Below are 23,877 nucleotides of genomic sequence, written 5' to 3'. Positions count from 1 at the left end.
GTTGGGTTCAAGGATCCAAGTGATTCAGCATCAGCAACATGACTAGGTATCCTATTCAACACCCTCACAACTCTGTGTAAAAAGTCTTTATCCACTTAATGCCCAACTGTGTCAACTGGTCCTGGTTTCTGTGTTGCCCTCAAAGTACTTTGTCAACTCCTTTTAAGATTGTAAAGACTTCAGTCAAGCACCCCCTCCAATTCTTCTTTTTTCTTAAGAACATAAGAAAGTTTACAAACGAGAGGACGCCATTCGGCCCATCTTGCTCGTTTGGATGTTAGTAGCTTATTGATCCCAGAATCTCATCAAGCAGCTTCTTGAAGGATCCCAGGGTGTCAGCTTTAACAACATTACTGGGGAGTTGGTTCCAGACCCATCTTAACAAAATGTCTCATAAACCACGCACAACATACATACAGTATACCTTATACTTGCAAAGAGGCAATACTTGTGTGTAATATTTTCTGACTTTGTGGTCATTGTAACTTATTCTGTCCTGCACATTCTTTGTAAACTGTTTTGAGATCTTGCACACATGCAATTTACCTGAAAGGATCAGCTGTGTTAACCATAGAGGACAAATCTCAACTTTACAAGTAAAGGTTCAAGTACAATGGTACAGACATAGCTGTAGGCAATATTCAAATTATGGTTTTCTATGAAAGGGAAATTCTCAACTATCAATTGACATAGAAACTTACTGAGTTTCTATGCAAAAAAAAACAAAAAACAAGCTGACTACCAGGCCTCTCTACCAGCAACAATTGAACAGACCTAGTGGGAAGTCACAGCCCTAGAGAAGGAAACAATGTATTGGGATCTACCAGTAACCTGCTGGGGTACAGCCATTTCCAGGCTAAATGCATCAGCTGTCATGTTTTTAATTCCATACTAGAATAAAGAATTGTAATGCTTAAATCCAAACCTTAAGCACAACAGACGTTCGCCCTCCTGATTTATGCAGTGAGTGCCTGACTTACTGTATCACTAATTAGGGCACAGTTTCCAATGTAAAACAGACCCAAGATCATATTGCATCGTTCTCTGCATTCTGGACAGATTGCAAAATGATATCAGCGTTAAAGTCTGGAAGCAAGCTGTTTAATAGCAGAGCCACATCTTTGATCTCAATGGAATTCCAGCCCCTCGCAATCTGGCTGTTGTGACTTCTGATGAATCAAAGTTCTCGTTCGGAAATAAATCCGGCAAATACAAGAGCATCCAGTGTGCGGGTCACAGGTGTGGCAACGAAACCACGTCAAAAGCAGAGCTCAGTCATCGGGGAACGCTCGGAAAGGAGCAGACAGCTTTTCTTTTTTTTTTTGGCAGGACAGGATCCATGTTGTGTTATTTAGGGGCAACAATACATTTTAATTGCACTGTATATACTCAGTTTAATTAGTATATATTACTCAGATCTCACCTGCAACTATCTATTAAGCTTTCCCTTGCTATGGAGAAAAACATTCTAAAGCACCCTTATAAAAATTTACCACAGTCATTTTGCAGTTTGTCCATGCTTTTCCCATGGTTTTTAATGTGCTTTACCATACCTTTCTGGGCTTTACAGTGCTTAGCTATGCTTTACAGTGCTTTATTACACTTTGTTATGCTTATATTATGGTAGCATTTTACAAGGGTAACCCACATCTAGTGAAACTTATTTAACTTGTGTTTTTTTTTTTTCTTGCAACTCACAAATTACACAACTGGTAGGGGTCCTAGTGGGTCATTTTTGGATTACATATGTCGTTATTTTGTTTCACAAATATGCGTCCACTGTGCAGCTTTCTCCTCCATGCTGTTCCTCTGGTATTTGAGTGCCCTAATCCTCTCTCTGCTATTGATCCTTCAAAAGGAAATGTATAAATCTGTGATATCCACCTGTCTTAGTGTTACAGAAAAGCAGAATGGGAAAACATCTGTCAATGGACCAATATGAAGGAGAACTGCTCCATAATGCTGCACCGTTCAGAGATGTTTAAAAACATATTGGGAATGAAGCTAATCGCAGGTAGAAAATGCATCTACTAACCCGGGCTGTAATAATAAACATGTGCCTTTGAACAGCCTGAGTGGTTGCAGGACAGACCAGGTTTTTGCAGCGGTCAGTATAGAGGGGTCCTCTTATCTGGCTGTTTGTTTTCTGTTCCTCACAGATACAGATCCGTCTGGACTCGGCCGAGTCTCGCCTGCGCCGCACGGAGCACGAGCACAGCACTGACCTGGAGAGCTCACTCATCCAACTAGAGGAGGAGCAGCAGAGGTGGGCCGAGGCTCTAACGCAGTACCGTTACAACAGTGTGCATTAGATTGCATGCACTATAAATCAGACTACAGCATGTTCTGGTAGTCTAGCACTTTAGAAATACAAAAAGAAACGTAATCAATTCAATGGCAAACCTTTCGACTAGAAGTCTTTTTCAATGTCTTCAAATGAAGAGGAAATTTGCTCGCCACACATCTGGTGTGAGGAAGGCTTTTGCACAGGGGTGTTAGAGCTTGGGCTTTGCATATAGCCGTTCATCAAAATCCCATCCCAGTTGTGAATGAGAGCAGTAATACAGAGTGAATAGGCACTGAATAAGCAAAGAAAGGTTTTAGGTTCATTGCTGAAGCCAATGACTCAAGCTGTCTCGCTCGACGCTCTCTTTCCAACACACACACACACACACACACACACACACACACACACACACACACACACACACACACACACACACCCTAAGGAAGTGAGCTGCCCATAAAAAAAGATTTATGTCCCAATTTGTCGAAGTTAATTAGCCGGCTCCCTCTCTGCTTTTCCTCCTGGGGAGTTTAATGATCCTTCAAACTGAGAGGGGGGCTGATCCACCCCCCTCCTTCCCCCTGACCTGGCATTTACAGGCTGCAGATTTATGGAGTCCTTGCTGTACTAACTGAAATGTAAACCAGCTCGGCATTACAGCAGCAGATTATTAATTCAATATTATTTATTACTAATTAAATATTATTAGTTCTGTGCTTCATGAAAATATTATTGAAGGACTCAGTATCAAATAGCCCTGTACAAAATAATAATAAAAATAAATTAAAATAATGATAACACAATAGTTACTTATCAAGGTAATACAGTTGATTTTTTTCATATGAGCATGTAATCTGACAACTAGTTGCCAGACTGCTGTTTTAAAGAAAGAAACTCTTTATGGTAAATTGTAAACATGGTGTGCAAGTTTTATTAAAGCTCCACTGCAACATATTGTTATTGCTCAACCTGAAGTAAACCACAAAAGTTAATTTAAGGCTCAAGAGCACATGAAATAGTTGCATAATGCTTTTGCTATGTTGGACTCGCATGCTAGTTTTTAACGCTTTGTTTGCTGACAGTCCTGCTTACCATATGTAATAACTGTTTATTACTGTTTAATATTATTGAGATATATGGACAAATATATGTGGACAAAAAAATGGAAATACCAATGTAAAGTCACTTAATAGGGCATTGGGCCACTATGGTATCCCGCTCTGTGGAGTTCTCGGTGGACCGTTTTTGATGAAACTGGCTGCTCGCACCCCAGGTTGAAATTTGCAGTCAATTGATCTGTAGTTGCTCGCCTGTTTTGTCTTGCACTTCAAATTAATGCATGGATATCACGATCCTGGAGTATGTGCTTCCACCCACTGTTGCCCTTTGCTGATGATGTCTTTCCCTCGGAGTTCCATGCCGACATCACCTTAGACACTGTTGCTCATTAAACATCAGCAAGTTGAGCTGTCTTGGTCACTGAAGCTCCTGCCAAACACGCCCCAACAATCACCCCTCTTTCAAAGTCACTGAGGTCTCCTCTTTCAACCATTCTAGCCATAATTATAGGCAACCAGGCCTGTCCAGCATTTTTATACATGACCCTAAGCATGCTGGGATGTTATTTGCTTAATTAACGCATGAGCCACACCTGTGTGGAAGCCCTTGCTTTCAATATACTTGGTGTCCCTCATTTCCATTTTTTTGTCCACTACCTGTATGTTACTTTTCAAAAGGTGTTGATAGATATTTCATAGCCACACTCCCCTGGTACCAGAGTGAGAAGGTGGGGAAGCATATAAGCATTGCACTGTGCACTGAAGCTTGTAGGTGAACCATTGTGCACTGAAGCCTCTGTAACCCAACTCACTTCCCCTGAATGATTGAACGATGATTAGCCTTATAATAAGCATGGCAAATAGTGATCCCAACAGAACACCTATATAGAGGTAAGGAATTAAATATAAGGAAAATGTAGATGATATATTATTATTGTTTTAACATCAAGATTATTTATTGGTATTAATTCTCATTGGTTTCCACAGGTGTTCCAGCCTCGCCCAGGTTAATACTCTACTACGCGAGCAGCTGGAGAAAGCGAACGCAGCCAATCAGAGACTGATAGAGAATGTGCGTAAAGTGAAGGAGGAAGTGGAGGACCGAGAGGCCAGACTGCGCAGGGAACAAGAGGTGAGAAACAGCAGAGAGGGAGATACACAGTTCTGTGCAAAACATTGCACCATCTTACATATTAACAGTCATCCTTAACAAGTGTGTCATCCATGTACTCTTTAACTGTTACCATTCTTACTTCTAAAATGTTTTTCTTTTTAATATTGAGAAGTAACCATGTATTTATTCATGAGTACAATGCTATATGTTGCATTAAATGTAAAAATCTAAAATAAACTTAAAAAATCTTGGGCTCAATCTTCCTGACATTATTTTTCAGAAAGGACAGGTGGAAGCAATAACATTTCCTTGACAGATGTATAGCATCATGCTTATAAAAGCATGGTGAATTGTAAACGTATATTAATATCCTGGTAAAGCAAAGGCAAGCATGATTAATATGGTTCTGCATAGTAAAAACAATGATTGACCATGGTTAAGCAAAGGAAATGAACAGTATAACCATTGGAAAGCCATTGTTAACTGCATTACTGAGCGCATTTATTATGGTAAATGTTTTTATTGCACTCACATAAAAGTACATGAATACAATGAGGGTATACAATTCATTTCTGATCCTGCGAGAGCCAAGCCTGTGTCTGGTGGATAACAAGCCCCCTTTCTCCCCCCTCCCAGATATTTGCCTCACGCCTCACCCGGGAGCACGCCCGTGTGTTGGCCGTGTGGCGCCAGGCTGCTTCTCTACGGAATGACTTCATCGAACTGCGTGCCTCCACTGACAGGTAGGGCTCCAGCACTCTGACAAAACCCAGCCACTCCATCCTGAACCTAATCTTCAAAGACCACACCACATCTTCATTCTTATTGTAATGCTTTCATTGCATGTGTTGTTGATTATTATGCAATGGTTGAAGACTATTATCTATAGCTGTGGCCAAACGTTTTGCATCATCCTTTAGAATTAACTTCATAAAGTCGAATGAAACCTGCTGAATAATGTTACGTAAACATATTGAATTACATACCGCTTTGTAGTTTTCCATATTGAAAAATGTGACATTTCAAAATCTAACATAAAATACTGTACTACTATTATGGCTTCCGGTAGACTTTTGTCATACAATTTTGTAGTTTCTTTGATTACATGATGTTAAATAAAAGATATAAATTATGTTCATATAGTTTTTTTTTTATTATTATGATGTCTCAATCCTAAAATTCTAGGTGATGCAAAACTTTTGGCCAGAGATGTATATTATATGCATGTGAGACTGATACAGGAAGTCTTTCTGTAATTTAGGTTGAAGTAGAATTTCACTCGGGTGTCCCCCTGATGCAAATTCAGGTTGGAAATTATTTGTAAGATTTCTGAAGAAATGGGGCTTAATGGATGCCTTCGGAAAGAAATCCCAATCTTAATTCGATCTGACACTAATATCTTAAGATACCTTTAATAAAAACAGACTGTGTCCAGTGAGGTTAATCATCTGTAGTAAAATTCTTAGCCTCCGGATTAGCTACTTTTGGGGGAAGGCCAGGTGAAAGACAGCATGGCTTCTGGTGACTGGCTTTCGTTTGGTTTGAGGGGGCAAAATCACCCATTAGGAGGAAATAAGGAAAAATGATTCCAGCTCTTGTTGGTGAATTTTGAGCAAGAGAAAAATGTATTTCCTCCATCAAACAGAAAAATATTTGAGGCACAGAATTCTCACAAGCTCTTTCCACAAATTTTAATGATGCCTACAACTAAAGAGCTTGAGAGAATTGTTGCTCTTCCCTGATATCTATGCACGTAATCTGAGAACACCATTGCAAAGCTTTCCCCCCCAAGGCTGTTTAAAACTAATCCCTGAGGAAGAGTTCCATTCCCAGTAGGTAATGCCCTCTTTGTCAGTGGCAGAAAAACTGAAAGAGGCTTTAGAGTGGATTACTTCTATTATGTACTGAAAATAAAAATGTTATTGTAAATGCCTGCATTGTAATTAAAGCTAAAAAATGCACTTGATCCTTGAGTACAAAGCTAAACATTTTTAAATAGCTTAACTGCATACCCTGAATGCCAATGGTTTGTCTAATTAAATGCACAGTTAAACCTGTTATGGTCTTCCTATTCCTGTTGCAGGTTTGGCAGCCAGTAGTCTATATTTTTTTGGTAACTGGAAGATCATTGCATCTCATTTTCAATGCAACCCAAGGGTATTTTTTTGCGTTTCGCTGTCAATAGTAAACTGAAGAAAATGTACGAACAAGAGAGGGTTATTCAGACCATCTAATAGCTGATTGATCCCAAAACGTTGTCAAGTTGGGTCTGAAAGGATCCAAGTGATTCTGCTTCAACAACCTGACTAGGTAACCCATTCCATCCCCTCACCACTCCCTGTGTGAAGAAGTGTCTACTTCCCTCTGTCCTGAGTATCCACATGGTTTGCAACAGTGTCCTCTGGTCCTGGTTTCTGTGCTATACTTAAACTTCAATCATGTCTTCTTCATTCTAGGCTGAATAGATTCCGTTCTTCCAGCCTAACTTCATAGTTCATTCCTTTACACCCTGGGATTAGTCTGGTTGCTCTTTGTTGGACTATCTTCAGGACCACAATGTTCATTTACTGTGGTGACCAGAGTAATCCATCACAGAATACAGAAATGTATCAGCTTGGGCCTATGTGCCTCTGATGCCACACATGTCTATTATTCCTGTCAGTAAAGGTGTGTCTGTTTATAGAGGTCACCCATTCAGCCAGCACTTGGTGTATATTTTTGTTTCAGGAGCCTCTCAGAGATTCAGACGGATTCCACCCGGGTGGCTCGTCGGCTGCAGACAGCCTGCCTGAACCTGGAGTCCAACCTGTCTGAGAAGGGCTCCCCCGCAGGCCAGGAGGTGCAACAGCTGGAGCAGCAGCTGAGAGACAAGCTGAAAGAGGCCATGCAGCTTCAGAGCCGTTGGGAGACAGAGAAGGTGGAGCTCAACTCCAGGTACACTTTCTCTCCTTGTGTCTATACCCTTATAGAAGTTTAACACAGGACAGTTACATAGTATCTCCCATGCTTTTCCCATGGTTATACTATGTATCATTAACCATGATTTGCCATGTTCAGTATGCTTTACCATACCTCTCCGGACTTTACAATGCTTTTACTATGCTAAACTTGTATAAGTGTCTGTTTACCCTTACTGTAAATCAATGCTTTACAGAAAGGGTAAATTATTTATATGTCAGCTTACCTTCTTGTTTTTCTCACTCTATCCTAATGGTAATTTTTTTTTTCCTTTCTGTTGTACTGTATCCATTCATATTTCCTGCAGCATCATTTACCTGCATCAAATTACATTGACACACATTAAACACGTATAACAAATTACATATATTGTAAAATACACTCAATATACAATGTTCCCTCCATATTTCTATACCTCTCTTACCCATAATATTGAAAATAGTAAATTAGTGAAGGGCCCTTTTGTGTAAAGAATAGTACCATTTACTGTCTAACCGTGAATGAACAAAATTCATGAATTATGGAATTGTGAAATAGCGTGAGAGAGCTGTATAGTCCTGCTTCCCTGTCTATCCCAGACAGACTGATCTACATCTTAAAATATTACATTTCTTCCAGAATTCTGGAGCTGACAGAGATGGTGAAGCACCTGAAATCTCAGGGATCTGAGAAGGAGAAAAATGTGATGACACTCCGGGCGACCGTGAAGACAATGGTGAGAGATGGCCGGACCCTATTTATTTAATGAGAAAGGAAATGTAACAAAACTATAACTTAAATGCCCTCTAGGAACCCCCAGTCACGGTCGGCAATAGCATAGCCTGGTTTCAAACCTGCGATCTCCAGGCTATAGGGCACACCCTGCACTCCACACGGCGCGCCTTTACTGGATGCACCACTTGGGAGCCCATGGCCAATTTTCTGACAGAGATTTACCACTAGACATTGGAACCACTATCCGGGGGGGTGGGGGGAGTTCATTCACAGGCCTCCCCTGTGAAAGAGCAGCTGCTTCCTGGTTACCACAGACTTACTTGTCAGGTGTCCCCTCAAAATTCAAATGGGTCCACTTTCTTCCTGCAGGAGGCGAGCCAAGCTGAAGACTCCTCTGAGATCGAGGCTCTTAAATGCGAGATTGAAAATCTACAGCAAGTCCTCCACAGCATCACTCAGGTAGCAAACGGTTTCATGTTGGTTTCCCTCGGGATGGGGGGTTGGTGGGGAGGGACCAAGAGCTTTAACAACTCCTTCTTATAGAAATAACTAAGAATCCCCCTACAGAACTATTAACCCAGACATTTTACTTTACCCTTCAATAGTCTTTATACAATAGGTTCTTTCGAAGAACCACTCTCAGTGTTTTTTTGTGTTGTACTTAAGCATCACCAACACTGGCCTGCACTGTACTGATCATAATACACCTATCTAGCATACCCAAACTGTGTGAAGGATTTAAGGAGCATGACACAGACCTCAGGCATCGCCATGGCCACCACAATCCAATTGAGCAGTTTAGGGATGAACTTGAACGACACATTCTTCATCTCGATCCTCTGTCTACCGCGCTGCACCAGTTGTGTGAAGTTTCAATGAGCGAATGGATTTAAAATCTCTCGAGACAACATCCAGCACCTTGTGAAGTTTAGGCCAAGTCGAATCAAGACTGTGATCAGAGGGAAATGGTGGCCCAACCCCATATTTACGAAACATAAGAAAGTTTATAAACGAGAGGAGACCATTCGGCCCATCTTGCTCGTTTGGTTGTTAGTAGATTATTGATCCCAGAATCTCATCAAGCAGCTTCTTGAAGGATCTCAGGGTGTCAGCTTCAACAACATTACTGGGGAGTTGGTTCCAGACCCTCACAATCCTCTGTGTAAAAAAGTGCTTCCTATTTTCAATTATTTAAGCCTGTCTACATATGACATGCCTTTTAAACCCGGAATAATTCTGGTCGCTCTTCTTTGCACTCTATCTAGAGCAGCAATATCCTTTGACCAGAACTGAACACAATATTCTAGATGAGGTCTTACTAATGCATTGTAAAGTTTTAACATTACTTCCCTTGATTTATATTCAACACTTTTCGCTATATATCTGAGCATCTTGTTGACCTTTTTTATAGCTTCCCCACATTGTTTAGATGAAGACATTTCTGAGTCAACATAAACTCCTAGGTCTTTTTCATAGATTCCTTCTTCAATTTCAGTATCTCCCATATGGTATTTATAATGCACATTTGTATTGCCTGCGTGCAGTACCTTACACTTTTCTCTATTTAATGTCATTTGCCATGTGCCTGCCCAGTTTTGCTACAGTATATGTCATACAAAAGTTGCCAGGCACTGTATGTAAAGCTCTAAAGTGTGTCTTATTAATATATATATATATATTTCACATGTTTAGATCACATTATTTTAATATTCTGTCAAACCATTATTACTATCAGGGCTGTGGACTATTGACTGCTTTACATCGCTGTCCCTCCTCTCTCTCCTTCTCCTTCTCAGGTGGCTCGAGCTGATTCAGAGAGTGCGTTCTCCTCAGACGGTGACTCACCGCTGCGTGCTCCCTCGCGACACCCCTCTCCCATCCGCGCTCGCTCACCCCTGCGCAGCTCCTCCCCTTCCTTCCGAGACTCCACCCTGGCAGCGGTCCAGAGCGCACTGCAGCGACGCCAGCTCCAAGTGCAGGTGAGTCCAGGCTCTGCTCCTCAGTGTTAACCAATGCTTTAAAATCCATTTTATATGGTCCTATTGATTTTATTGTCATTATTACTCGTCCCACTTTTTTTAAAGGTAATTTAAGATATACAAATATTTTCAATGCAACACTATATATAAATTGCACCATACTGGTACCTTTGTTGTAAGTCACATGGTCTGATTATTGCTAGATCATTGGATTGAGTTTTAACTTCAAAGCATGAAGTGATTACAGCATAACAACATAAGAAGAAAAAAGTTGGGTAGCCAATGTCGCCTTCCCTTTGTCCTAAGTCTATCTCGACTTCAGTTAGGTACCAGGAAGCAACAGCAACTTTCATCTATAGCTTTGTCTTTGAAATAGTTGCATGTTCCAAATTGAAATATAAAATACTAGCAGTGAATGGAAAATCTCTATAAAAAATTGAATAAGGTAAACTTATAAGAAAGTCAAGTATGCAATAGTTCTGCCTAACATGTTCATCATTATTGTATAGTCCTGACATGACCACTACACGATATTTCACAAGTCAGGAAGCCCAGGACTGAATCATATAGGTGCATTGACACTGGAGAGATGTGAAGAAGCACATGTCCCTTGTATTAAAATCTCCCCGCCCACCCCCAAAAAAACCCAGCTGCCTGTGGGAACTGTGCACAGTGTAATATGTGCACTGTGTTTGTCTGGGTGACCCCAGGAGCTGCACGTGCGTCTAGAAGGCGCCCAGGAGCAGACGGGGGCCCTGCGCAGGCAGCTGACAGACGGGGACACCGAAAGGAGGGCCCTGGAGCAGAGACTCCAGCAGCTAAGGCTGGAGAGCCAGCAGGCTGAGCGAGCCATGGAGGAGAGCAAGAGAGACAGCCAGCGCTACCGCTCTTCGCTGGAGATCATTGGGAGGTGAGGGGGGGGGGGGGCGGGGGTGTGAGAGGGAGCCCGGGTATGGCGTTTGTCTTTATTCCATTTAAAGTAAATTAGATTTGCTTACCTGGCACCGCACTGGGTTCTGTGTTCAGTCACACATTTCCATGTTGCAAATCATTCTTTAAATATATTTTAAATATCACATTGAATTGTTTTCAGTGTGGTTTATTTAATCATGAACATGTACTGTGATACATTCATTTGCTGTTCATGATACAACTGAGCACTATAAAATGTAAAAAGAACAGAAATTGCTGGAACGAAACTATCCAAAATCAGTACACTTCGTACCACACTAGTTTATCCTGGCATTGCTAGACCACGTATTACAGCCACAGAGATGGACAGATATGGACAGACAACTTGTCGATTTAGAATAAGCCTTCCCTTGAGTCGCAACCCCACCTCACCAACCCCCTGTTCTCCTCACAGTGAGAAGGGCAACCTGGAGAAGCTGATCCACAGCCTGAACCAGCAGATCGACTCCCTGCAGGGTGACCTGGAGAAGCTGAAGGGAGTGAACCTTGACCTCCAGCGCCAGAGAGACCACCTAGAGGACCAGAGGGACGACCTGGAGAGAGAGAGCGAGCGTGGCCGCAAGGAGGTGGAGCGAAGGTCAGTCTGTGTGTGTGTGTGTGTGTGTGTGTGTGGGTGGGGAGCTGGAAATAATCTTTTTAATGCACTTAATTCTGGGACAAATATTTGACCATTTGAACAATACAAACATGGCTTGAAGTGTATATGGTGACAAAAATGACCATGTTCGTATGTGTTCGTATAAAATAATTTATAAATGACTATCAAAAAGATGTCATGCAGATGTTATCTGAAATAAAGAACACATTTGGCTGTACAGAAGAGTGTTTCTTTCTTTTATAGGTAACCTGGTTTATTTTACTCCTGAGATTGTTTTTTTTTTTTACTGTAATGTGGTATGAATTATATAATCAAAATTACACATTCTAATGTTTATTACATATTGATAGAATATTTTAACATGAAAAACCCATGTTTTTTAAAGAATCTCCTCTCTTTTCTTTGTTAGACATGTTTATTATGGGAAATTGATAATACTGTTATTTTTTTAATTATCTTGTTCATTGATGTTTTTTCCCTATATGCTGTTCTTATTTTCTACCACAGATCTTGTGGTGATATTTAAGTGTTTTTGAAATACAAAGTAACGGAAGAAATGTGTGTGTGTTTCTCAGTCAAAAGAGCCTGGAGCAGCTGGAGCTGAAGAACTCGAGCCTGAGGAAGGAGCTGGTGACTCTGAAGGAAGCCCTGAGCCAGGTCACCCTGCACAAGGAGGTGCTGGAGAATGAGAAAGCAGGCCTGAGCACAGCACTCGCCAAGGTGAGGGCAAGACATAGAGAGGAAACATGGCTGTGTGCTTTACCACACAGGAACGGACATTTCAATATGTACTGCTGGTGGGAGCAAGACATGGCGAGGAAAGAGAACAAGTGGCGTTAAGGGGCGCCCAGCCTTGCAGGGAGCATTGTGGAGCTGCCACTAACCCTGCTGTGTGTCCTTGTCTCCCCAGGTGGAGTCGCAGTGTGGAGAGCTGGAGCTCACCCACAACAAGCTGCAGAGTGAGGAGGCCACGCTGCGGGATTCACTGGCCAAGATGGGGGCTCTCAACGAGGGGCTGGCCAAGGACAAGGTGGCACTGAACCGCCTCATCCTGCAGGTCAGTCTGAAACAGCAGTATGGAAATTTCAATACTGGAGCAAACCCCTTAAGATTTAATAGATTCAATGTTTAAATAGTGTTTTTCTATTTAAACTGTGGCATTCATTAAAAAAATAGATTTAGCAATTATAGTAATGTTTCTATTTTATTTCAAGTTGTACATACATCACACACAGTATTCCATTACAATGGTTTAAAAAATGAAACCTGTAATGAAAAGTGTGGAAGTCATTGCAAAATCTATAAATCTATAAAATCTATAAAACAGTATTGGTGCATTTTTGGTTAAACATTTAGTAATCTACTATGCCCTTTAGTGTATTACAGCCTTACCTATAATAAAATGACATTTAAATAAATGCACTCTTTAGAATATGCATTTACTTTAAATTAAGATAGCTAACAATTTACCATATGCTATAAGGAACTGCTACAAAGTACAAGATAAATGCATTGATTAATACAAGTCAATGAACTTATTAATAAAATGCTAACCAAGGCTTTAATACCATCCTTAGTAGCACTAGCAACAAGGCCCCCCTTATCTTGTATTGCTTGTTGCCTTATTTTTTTATAAACTAAATTTGAGATATGCAGATATTTTAATGCAATCCTACAGATTTAAACTTGCTACTTCCTGGCACGTAATTGTTTCCCGTGTTGTTGCTCATATTCAGTGATCTAGCTGCAATCCAATCACATGACCAGTTACACAGGAAGTGATTAGCTACCATGAACAGCAGTTGGGTACCATGAATAGCAGTTCTATGAACACACTGAATTGTGTTGTCGGTCTGTGCTGGTGCAGATGGAGTGTGAGAAGGCCCATCTGGGGGAGCAGCGGCAGGAGGTGGAGCAGGAGCGCGTGGCGGCCAGGGAGGAGGTGTCCCGGCTGGAGAAGGAGCTGCTGGACCTGAGCACGGAGAAGCACGCTCTGAAGAACCAGCGGCACAGCCTGGAGGAGAGCCGCCAGAGACTGGAGCAAGAGCTGGGCCATCTCCGCAGAGAGAAAGCACAGATCCAGGAGCAGCACGCTCAGGTCAGAGCAGGACACAGGGGCCCTTTCCATTCTCCCAACCCCAGGCTTCTCACATATATCTGAGCTATCTCCAAAGATCTGTACAGGATTTCATGAAAAAAAAAGAGCTGGCAAATTTGTCCCAAATGTTCGGTCCTGTATACAGCTACTGCAAAGGTTTTGCATCACTTAGAATTTTAGGATTGAGACTGTATTAACATAATCAACGAAACTACAAAATTATAGTGTAGAAGTCATAATAGTAGTACAGTGTTTCATGTTAGATTTTGAAATGTAAATTATTTTTATTTTTGTAGTTTCTTCGTTAAGTATATTGAAAACTACAAAGCGGTATGTAATTCAATATGTTAACGTAACATTATTCAGCAGGTTTCATTCGACTTTATGATGCAAAACGTTTGGTCATAGCTGTAGGTAGTCATGGTTTCCTTTATTCTAACTTGGCTGGAGTGACTACCTTGACTCCCAGTATTTACTCTAAATAATATATTTATATTCTCAGTGTTTTCAGTGTCTGCACACACATTATCAAGTGGTCTGTCAGACTAAAGCATCTTCAATATCAGGCTGCTTGGAGCTCAGAGCTGATAAACAGCCCCTTGTGTATTTGTCCGATGCAGGTGAGCCGGCAGAGGCAGAGCCTGTCCGAGCAGCTGACCCAGAGCTGCAGGGAGATGGAGAGCCAGGCCGAAGCGCTCCTGCGGGCTGTCCGAGAGAAGGAAGAGCTGGCCAAGGACAGGGCTGGCCTGAGCGTCCAGCTGACCGCTGCAGAGCGCGAGAGCCGGGGGCTGGCTGAAGAGGTGGCAGCACTGAGGTACAGCTTGCCCACTACACTCAATTCAGCATTAACATGCATTTTTGATTAAACCTTCAAACATTTACATCATTACCTGTAATTAAATTCCATTTAAATAAATTTACTTTAGGTTAAGATGGGTAACAATTTACTGTACACCATAAGGAACTGTTACAAAGTAGAGGATTTATGCATTGATTAATACATTGCTTATGAATATGATCATAAACCTCACAAAGAGCCTGTCAGGCTCCTAGTAAAGTTGTCACTATCAAATAACAGCTTTAGAAACTCGAAACTCTGAAAATCCCATTTGAACTTGCAAAGCAATTTTCTCCAAAAGAAAAGTATGTTGCAGTTTTTAATATTATATACTGTATGTTTTATGATATCTGAGATATTTCCTGAAAATCCTAATTGGTTACACCAATATTTATTCTAAATAGTGTATTTATATGACGAATATTTAAGTGTCTTCACACACATAATCATGGGGTCTATCAGATTAAAAAATCTGCACCTTCTATATCAGGCTTCTACTGTAGTCATGTAGACATTGCCTTAGCATTATACTCAGGAGGAGTTGAGTTGAGAGTGCTTGCTTCACTCTCAGGACATGTCTCTCAGCATGATAAGTGGCAGGCGGTGAGCACACAACATATAAAATGATAGCATGTGTCAAATTCTTTGAAAAGCCAGGCAGTGAGCTGGAGTGCTTGTGGCTGTGTTGCAGGGCGGAGAAGGAGACACTGGAGACGGCTCTGTTTGACGCACAGCAGCTGGTCTCGGCACTGGAGGGACGTAAGAGCCAGCTGGAGGGAGAGAACCAGGCCCTGCTGGTTACTCGGGAGACTCTCACAGGTAGTGCCCATTTAGACACGTCTGTCCGACACACACACACACACACACTGTGCTGCGATTGGTTTGTGGCCTTGTGATATCCGTACACAGTGAAATAAGTGGGTTTTTACTGATCTGGAATCCCAATACAGTGCTCTTATACATCAAAACAATGTGAATTATATTTAAGACAGTGAATGGTCCTTATATATATATATATATATATATATATATATATATATATATATATATATATATATATATATATAATATATAAATCCATGAATAATCAGACTATGAAAAATCAAGGCAGCACTGCCCAGTACAGTATATGAAACCATAGAATTAACTACATTTTCATAGAACAATAGATGTATGTCCAGATCAACTATACGGTATCGTGGCAAATGTCTTCTCATCAACAGTAAATCTCAATATGAGAAACTTTCAGTAGTAGTCGTCAACTGCCCTTAAGAAAGTTTATCGCTGTAAATATGCACAGTAATTTTGTAGTTTTCCAATGGTTATACCACGCATTGACCACAGTTTACCATGGTTTGCCATGTCTTTTAATATGCTTTACCATACCTCTCTGGGCTTTACAATGCTTGCCCATGCTTTACCATGCTTCCACTATACTTTATTACACTTTGCTATGTATTTACTATGAGAAACTTTTATGTGTGTTCTTGGTACAGCATAAAAATAAACAGCAGTGGCATCACAAGTCAAATTCATATATTGTGTAATGAAAAATCCTTGTATACAATGAACAAAGGTCTGTTGGTTTGTCCAGGGGAGGTGGATCGTGTGCGAGCCGAGGCTGAGCTGCAGGTCACGAAGCTGGGGAGAGACCGGGAGCTGCTGGGGGCCAGGCTGGCACAGACTGAGAGAGAGGCACAGATTGCCATGGGCAATACAGAGCGTGCGCACAGAGAGGAGATGGACCGGGCCAGGAAAGAGAAGGTGAGGATTCAGTGATCAGGAACTGGGTTTATCACCCTCCCTGTGGATGCGTATACATGGCAATGGGGATATATAAGGGTGCCTGTACATACACTAGCTGTCAGAATGTTTGTGTTACCAGTCTTGAATGATGGGGTGAGACATTTATTACCTGTTATCTCACTCAGACCCCTTAATGATCAAGCCATCTCACAAATGCCCCAAAATGTGATCAATTTTTAGGAATGTCAAATGACTTGGGATGGGGCTTTCATAACCCAGTTTTCCCACTCAGGACCCCAATGCTCTCCTCTAAACATATGCAAAAGATTTTACTTACAAATCTGTCCTTCAAGTGCAGTCGTAGACATATTATTAGTTTACTACTATTGCAGAACCCAAAACATATGTTTCTGCAGTGGCGACTGGCAAGAATGGCATTGAATTTTGAACGTATGTCACTCTTAGGGCTCTGATTCTCTCTTCCCTCTCTCACTGCTGTCTCTCCCCCCCCCCCCCCCCCCCCCCCAGGAGAGCCTGTGTCTGGAGCTAACAGCGGAGCGGGAGGAGGCAGTGCGCAGGCTGCAGCAGGAGCGCGATGACATCACGGCGCACTGCGAGGCAGAGAAGAAGGAGCTGAAGGAGGAGATCGGTGCCCTGCAGCAGGACAGGGATGAGAGCCTCATTCTGGCAGAGAACGATAAACAACAGGTCTCCTCTCTTGTTCTCTACACACATACAAAATGCAGCTGAAGGATTCATTTGTTGATGCATTTTGGTTTTATAGAAGAACATTTATTTCAATTTGTATAGTGAACTAATTACTATTGTGAATAGTGGTTCACCTATAAAAGTCACTGCTATGTGGAGTAAGTTAGGCGATTAGGAACTTGCATGTTCAAATCCTGGTCACTTTCAATTGCTGATCTTGGCAGGAAGTGCTGCATTGGCCTTAGTGCTTCTGCGGGCTAGTTGGAAAATTGCCACAGCAAACCCTGCTGGTGCCAGACAAAGCCAGACGGAGACTCTAGTAATTCTTCTCTGTGGTGACAATGTGAAAATGTTGTTGAAAGCACACATTTAATAGTGATTGTTCAGAAGTTTGAGGGACCATAAAACAGGCAAATCCCTGCATCCTGCTGTATATGATATGAATCCGCTCCTGTGCTGAAGACACTGTCGTAACTCGCAGGCGCTGTCCTTGAAGGAGTCAGAGAAGACGCTGCTGGCGGAGAAGCTGGCGAATGCTCAGCGGAATCTTGCCAGCGTTACTATGGAGATGGAGCGCGTGCGGAGAGAGGCGCTGAGCTGCCAGGAACAGGACAAGGTGAGCTGGGGTCCCAGGGGACTGAGGGAGGACAGGGGTCTTTCACAGGAGGACAGAGTTCAGAACACTGTGTATTGTTTAAAGCATGCACATTAATCTCTGTGACCTCTTTACGTGGCTGTATTTTATACTAGAAAGAATAACATTGCAATGAAAATGTATCGGTTTGATATATACTGTATAATTATATGTTCCTTCTCATGTCAAACATCATTATAAGATATCTAACTACCACCATTGTTTAAATATTAAATTAAGACCAAATCTGTAATTTATTTACATTTAAAGTCCAAAATACACTTAGGGGACTTACACACTTCTTTTAATAGTTTTGTCACAGGTTTGTCACAGTTTAGATACATTTAACAGACCCCAAAGCCTGTATTGTCTCCCAGCTGCCTGAAGATACATTGAGTAAACTCAGCAAATGTCATTACTTATACCATATACATAAATATCCCATAAACACACTTTTATATAAAAGAAAAAAAATTACAAAAATAAAAATGGAAGGGGGTTTACAAGATGTTTATTTATCTCAAGTTTTTATCACTTCCGTTTATAATACTGGATACAAGGCAGCTGCTGTTATATATAATAAATACCATTCTCAAGCACGAGATCAGAGAAACCATTTATTGATAGTTTTACAGGGCAGGGGGCAGAGTTTGCTTTACTTCCCAGCAGGCAGCTGCTTTACAATACTAAGAAAGAGACCACTGGCTTGTATTTATGTGTTAAATATAATTGCGGCATCATTTTCCTTTCAGGGAACACAACCACTTTGTAATTAGTAGTACAATATATTGTGTTTATACCACATTGTTGACTTGGATGAAATGTTGGGCCTGTTTCCTGTCGTTTTAAACTCACTCCAGTAGCCTAGCTGCAGTTGGACAACATACTGTACCAAGAAGCAGCAGTTTCTTTTTTGTCATAGTGTTGTATTTGGCTACAGATAATGTTTAGTGTTTGTAAATCTCAGTGTTACCAAATACTGGATTATGTCAAGTAATGTTTGAGGTACAGTGATTGGATGATAGTAAGCAATAAAACAAACCGGTGCTTTCTTTCTTCAGTGTTGCGGGCTGCATTGCCGTTACGGAGTCTGTGCCTTGTCAGTGAGATGAGATGAGGTTAAAAGCTCTTAAACCGCACATGCAGATGAGCCCGGCCCTTCTGCATCGTGGTTGAGACGCCGAGCCACAGGTTCACTCACAGCCTCCATGTTGTTAAATGTATTCTTTTATTTCAAACTTACAGTTCAGCTGTTTTATTTCATGGGCTTTTTCATTTTTCAAATAAACTGGTACCACATCAAAATACCTATGAGTAAAATGAAAGAAGGGAAGCACTCTTCTGTGTAATGGAATGTGTGTTATTTTCTTCCGACGTCATTTATGCATTGGTTTCCTTTGCACAGTATCATTTCAGTAGTCTTTTATAAATTCTGTTATACGAACAATACAAACATGCTGATACTTGCCACCAAATACATTTCAAACAGTGTTTGTATAAATATTGTTATGTTTAGTCCAATAAAAGGTATCGCATCTCCTCTTTGTTTATAAATATTCAAAAACTACAATTCAACTACACCACTAAAAACTGTAAATGAGAACTAGCATATTTCCTCTATAAACACTGCAAGTCTTCATATCTGCGCAGCAGCTTCTGACAGTGGTGACGCATTCGTTCAATCTTGTTATTCTCACGATGCTCCAGGACACATGAACAGCATCACGTCAGAGATGAGGACACTGAGGACTCAGTTTGAGGACGCGGTGTCGGGCCACGAGCGCGAGGTGCGGAGTCTGAGCGAGCAGATCAAGGACCTGGCCCAGCAGAGAGAGGGGGCGCTGCGGGAGGTACGAACACTGACTTCACACATAACAGAGGAACAGGAGAAAAACACCCTTAGAAAAGCCCATGCAGATATGTTAAGGCATGTTAAAAAGCATGGTGAACCATAAAACTGTGGTAAATGCATAGAATACTCATTGGAAAAACTGTACATTTGATTGGCAATAATGCATATTTCCTATGCTTTTCCCATGGGTATTACTATTCATTTATCATAGTTTACCATGGTTTACCATGGTTTGCCATGTTTTTCAATATGCTTTACCATTTCTCTCTAAGCTTTACAATGCTTATCTATGCTATTCCCTGTCCTGCTGCATTGGTTAATTATATACACACAAACAAACTACTGGTCTTTAAAGACTGAACTGTGTACAGCTATGGCCAAAAGTTAGCATCACCCTATGAATGAACTCATTTTGCTTCATAAAGTGCTGAATAATGATACGTTAAGATATTGAATTACATACAGCTTTGTAGTTTTCCCATATACTTAACAGAAAACTGACAATAATTGATAAACTAGTATGGCTGCAAGTAGGAGGCTGTGTGGTCCAGTGGTTAAAGAAAAGGGCTTGTAACTAGGAGGTCCCGCGTTCAAATCCCACTTCAGCCACTGACTCATTGTGTGACCCTGACCAAGTCACTTAACCTCCTTGTGCTCCATCTTTCGGGTGAGATGTATTTGTAAGTGACTCTGCATCTGATGTATAGTTCACACACCCCTAGTCTCTGTAAGTCGCCTTGGATAAAGGCGTCTGCTAAATAAACAAATAATAATAATAAAGTAGACTTTTGCGATACATTTTGTAGCATCTTTGATTACATGATGTTAAATAAAAGATTTATTTTTATAATATATATATATATATATATATATATATATATATATATATATATATATATATATATAAAAATTTAAGTATGTCCCAATCCTAAAAATCTAGGTGATGCAAAACTTTTGCCCATAGCTGTCAGTGAGAAAATACACAAGAAAAACAAAACCAGAAGCAACAGGACAGAGTTATACACCCCATTTCCCTCCTGTAGTGTTTCATTCAGCATCGATTTAAGGGTGTTTAAGAGCTGAGGCTGCTCGGAACACAAGGTGATTTATGTCATTGCTGCCCCGTGGAGATATATGGGCAAAGGAAACTGGTAATTTTATTACACTTAGCCTCTGGTTGTGTATTGAACCTCCACAAGCCATTAAAGATCATGTAGCATAACACTAATACAACCGGCTCCAAATACATTTTTAAAAATCTGCTTTGGGATATGAAGTCGTAAAAACCCTGATTTGTCAAGAATACTGTGCAGTTCACTGGAGCCTCAGCAACACCTCCCCAATACACAGACTGAGGGTTATCTATATGTTTAAGAGATCTGTTTAGACTTATCATTGGTAGGGCTGTATTTTGTTCATGGCACATCATAGATATTTCACGATTTAAACATCATATTTATTAAAGCAGAAAAAAATGGCAGTGTAACATTCAAAATGGATCATTTTTCTCTAGTTATTATACAACAAATTAAGCAGAAGCCCGTGCTTAATCATTGGGACCTGCTGCATTATACAGAAGACTCTTGCTAATCCAAACCAGCTGAGCCTGGGAAAAATGGTATCATAATTGACTCCTAGCCGCCTATAGACCTTTTAGATTGTGGGGTATGAAACAATGCACAGTTGATTTTATACACATTTACGCAATTATGAGAACCCTCCCTAAGTGTGTACACTGCTTAGTGTTAACCAGATTTCTCCCCACTCTCTGTGTGCAGTATATATCCTAATGGGGTTTACTGGTCCATCTTTATAAAAAAAATAAAAAAAATCTTAAATTAGAAATGTTTCATTCATCAAAACGTAGGCCCATTATTTGGTTTTATATTAACTACAAATTTACCAGGAATGTATCAGCATTTATTGCATAAAAATTTTAAAAATCGGTGAAGGTATTATTGATTAGGGTTTTACATTTTGTCCCATTGTAACCACAATTGTGAATTATTTTAAATAGGTTCATTATTTTCCAACCTTAGTGTTGATATCATATTATCCATAAACTAAAAAGAAATTGAGAAAGACTTCTAGTCAGTATGTTTGTCAGAGTATTCATATACATAGCATTGATATTATATGAAGATTTCACATTCCATTTTGCCCTTCAGCAGTGTTGTGCTGTTATATTGACTGAATGACTATTTCTATTGAATGAAATTGACTTGACTTTTAGATTGACCTCACAAAACCATTTAAAAATAAAAAACGTAAATACTGCAATAGATTCCACGATAACAGTGTTTGCAAAGACTAAGTACAGCATTGCTGTAATCCATCTTCCCTGAAAGTATTCATATTTACCTTAAAGTATTTACCATAACTAAGAAGGCATTGAAAAAATGTGTACGAAAGAATTTTAAAAAGTTTATTTTAGAATTAGTACATGTTGATTGATGATTTTACATTTCATTTAAACTCTTTAACAGTATTAGACTTTTTTCTATTGCAGGAAATTGGTAGAATTTTTATGTAGGTTGACCTCACAAAAATAAGTTTCTATTAGGCTAAAAAAAAAAAAAAATATGTAGTCAACACAAATACTATGATAACACTATGTAACACAGTTTTTGTTCCTGGGTAGTAAGTGTTATTTCCTAATTGCTTATGCCTCAAAAGTATAGAAAATGGCTATTATTCCCCACAAACTTTGCTTTTGTGACCAGGACAGTGATATTTTTGAAATTTACCTATTTCCAATGAGAAAACGGGTGAATTTGTGTCTTTTCGTTCACATAAAGTCAGAAAAAAACAACATATGAATCCAAATTAACATGTATTTATACTAAAGTAATACAAAAATGACTACAAAAGATTTAGAAGTGAGTAGTTTTTCGAGATTTTCAATTATACTGTAAATCACTTTTCACAAATCAGCCCCCAAATGTAGTCTCTCCCATCATGTTCTCGTTATACTGTCCTTGGTAGCGGCGTTCAAAGTCCAGTATATCCTGGTGGAAGCACTTGCCTTGCTCCTCTGAGTACGCTCCCATGTTCTCCTTGAATTTATCAAGATGAGCATCAAGGATATGGACTTTGAGGGACATCCTACAGCCCATTGTGCCGTAGTTCTTCACCAGAGTCTCAACCAGCTCCACATAGTTTTCGGCCTTGTGATTGCCCAGGAAGCCCCGAACCACTGTTCCAAGCCGCTTTCTCCTTACTAGTGAGCTTCTTGGGGAATTCATTGCACTCCAGGATCTTCTTTATCTGTGGTCCGACGAAGACACCGGCTTTGACCTTTGCCTCAGACAGCTTAAGGAAGAAGTCTTGAAGGTACTTGAAGGCTGCCGACTCCTTATCTAGAGCTCTGACAAATTGTTTCATAAGGCCCAATTTGATGTGCAGTGGTGTCATCAGCACCTTCCGGGGGTCCACCAGTGGCTCCCACTTGACGTTGTTCCTCCCCACAGAGAACTCGGTCCGCTGTGGCCAGTCCTGCCTGTGGTAGTGCGCCTTGGTGTCCCTGCTGTCCCAAAGGCAAAGATAGCAGGGAAACTTGGTAAAACCGCCTTGGGAGACCCATCAGGAATGCCACCATTTTGAAGTCTCAAAATGCGTCTGCCGGATGCTTGCAGCCTCTTGATGCCATCTCAGAAAAATGCAGATATCTATCCACTTAGGCATCTGGAACTAAACTGAACTGGTAGGCTTAAGGCCCCTGTATTTATTCTACTTATTTATATTACTGGAAAGTTCTAGAAGTTACTCCATGTTTACTCAGCACTGAATCTATCTGGAATGTTCTGGAAAATAGGTAAATTTCAAAATATCACTGTCCTGGTCACAAAAGCAAAGTTTGTGGGGAATAATAGCCATTTTCTATACTTTTGAGGCATAAGCAATTAGGAAATAACACTTACTACCCCAGGAACCAAAAAAAAAAAAAAAAAATTTGTTACACGGTTACATTATAATGGTCATTGAGAAGTATCTCTGTAATGAATTTCTATTGTTCAAGAAGTTTCCATGATGGTGTTATACACAGTCAAAGAGCAGCACACAGGGAAGCTGACCGGGATAGAGCTGGAGTTGCTGGGTGGAGTCCTCACTACCCCGCTTCCTGCTGCCAGAAAAGCACTTCAAAGGGCCTATTGACCCCGGTTGTTTTTTCCCACTGGGAGATTTCTCTGAGAAAGCACAGGGTGTTGCAAGATAGATGGATGAGTAGAGCGGCATAACCAGGGAAGCGAGTAATTTCACTTGACAAGTTGTTTACGTTGGCAGGGACAGCCTGCTTTAACAGCAGTGCGAGGCCAGTCCA

General features: G+C 40.7%; 1 protein-coding gene across 1 annotated transcript in view; it reads left to right on the top strand.

Moving 5' to 3' along the window:
* crocc2 (ciliary rootlet coiled-coil, rootletin family member 2) overlaps positions 1–23,877 on the top strand; it is a gene marked incomplete in the record, with an annotated part of 61,908 nt that overhangs the window by 22,744 nt on the left and 15,287 nt on the right. The window contains 18 exon segments of the mRNA XM_058990488.1: positions 2,160–2,266; positions 4,333–4,477; positions 5,096–5,202; positions 7,187–7,393; positions 8,036–8,132; positions 8,501–8,590; positions 9,928–10,110; positions 10,821–11,020; positions 11,477–11,659; positions 12,256–12,400; positions 12,591–12,737; positions 13,548–13,778; positions 14,399–14,592; positions 15,308–15,435; positions 16,211–16,380; positions 16,891–17,070; positions 17,552–17,755; positions 19,312–19,554. Of these exon segments, the coding sequence (XP_058846471.1) occupies positions 2,160–2,266; positions 4,333–4,477; positions 5,096–5,202; positions 7,187–7,393; positions 8,036–8,132; positions 8,501–8,590; positions 9,928–10,110; positions 10,821–11,020; positions 11,477–11,659; positions 12,256–12,400; positions 12,591–12,737; positions 13,548–13,778; positions 14,399–14,592; positions 15,308–15,435; positions 16,211–16,380; positions 16,891–17,070; positions 17,552–17,755; positions 19,312–19,554 (2,961 nt within the window).

Source organism: Acipenser ruthenus, chromosome 17, assembly GCF_902713425.1.
Source record: "Acipenser ruthenus chromosome 17, fAciRut3.2 maternal haplotype, whole genome shotgun sequence".
NCBI classification, from domain to species: domain Eukaryota; kingdom Metazoa; phylum Chordata; class Actinopteri; order Acipenseriformes; family Acipenseridae; genus Acipenser; species Acipenser ruthenus.
The sequence above is the reverse complement of the archived record's forward strand: the minus strand, read 5'-3'. Positions and strand labels throughout refer to the sequence as shown.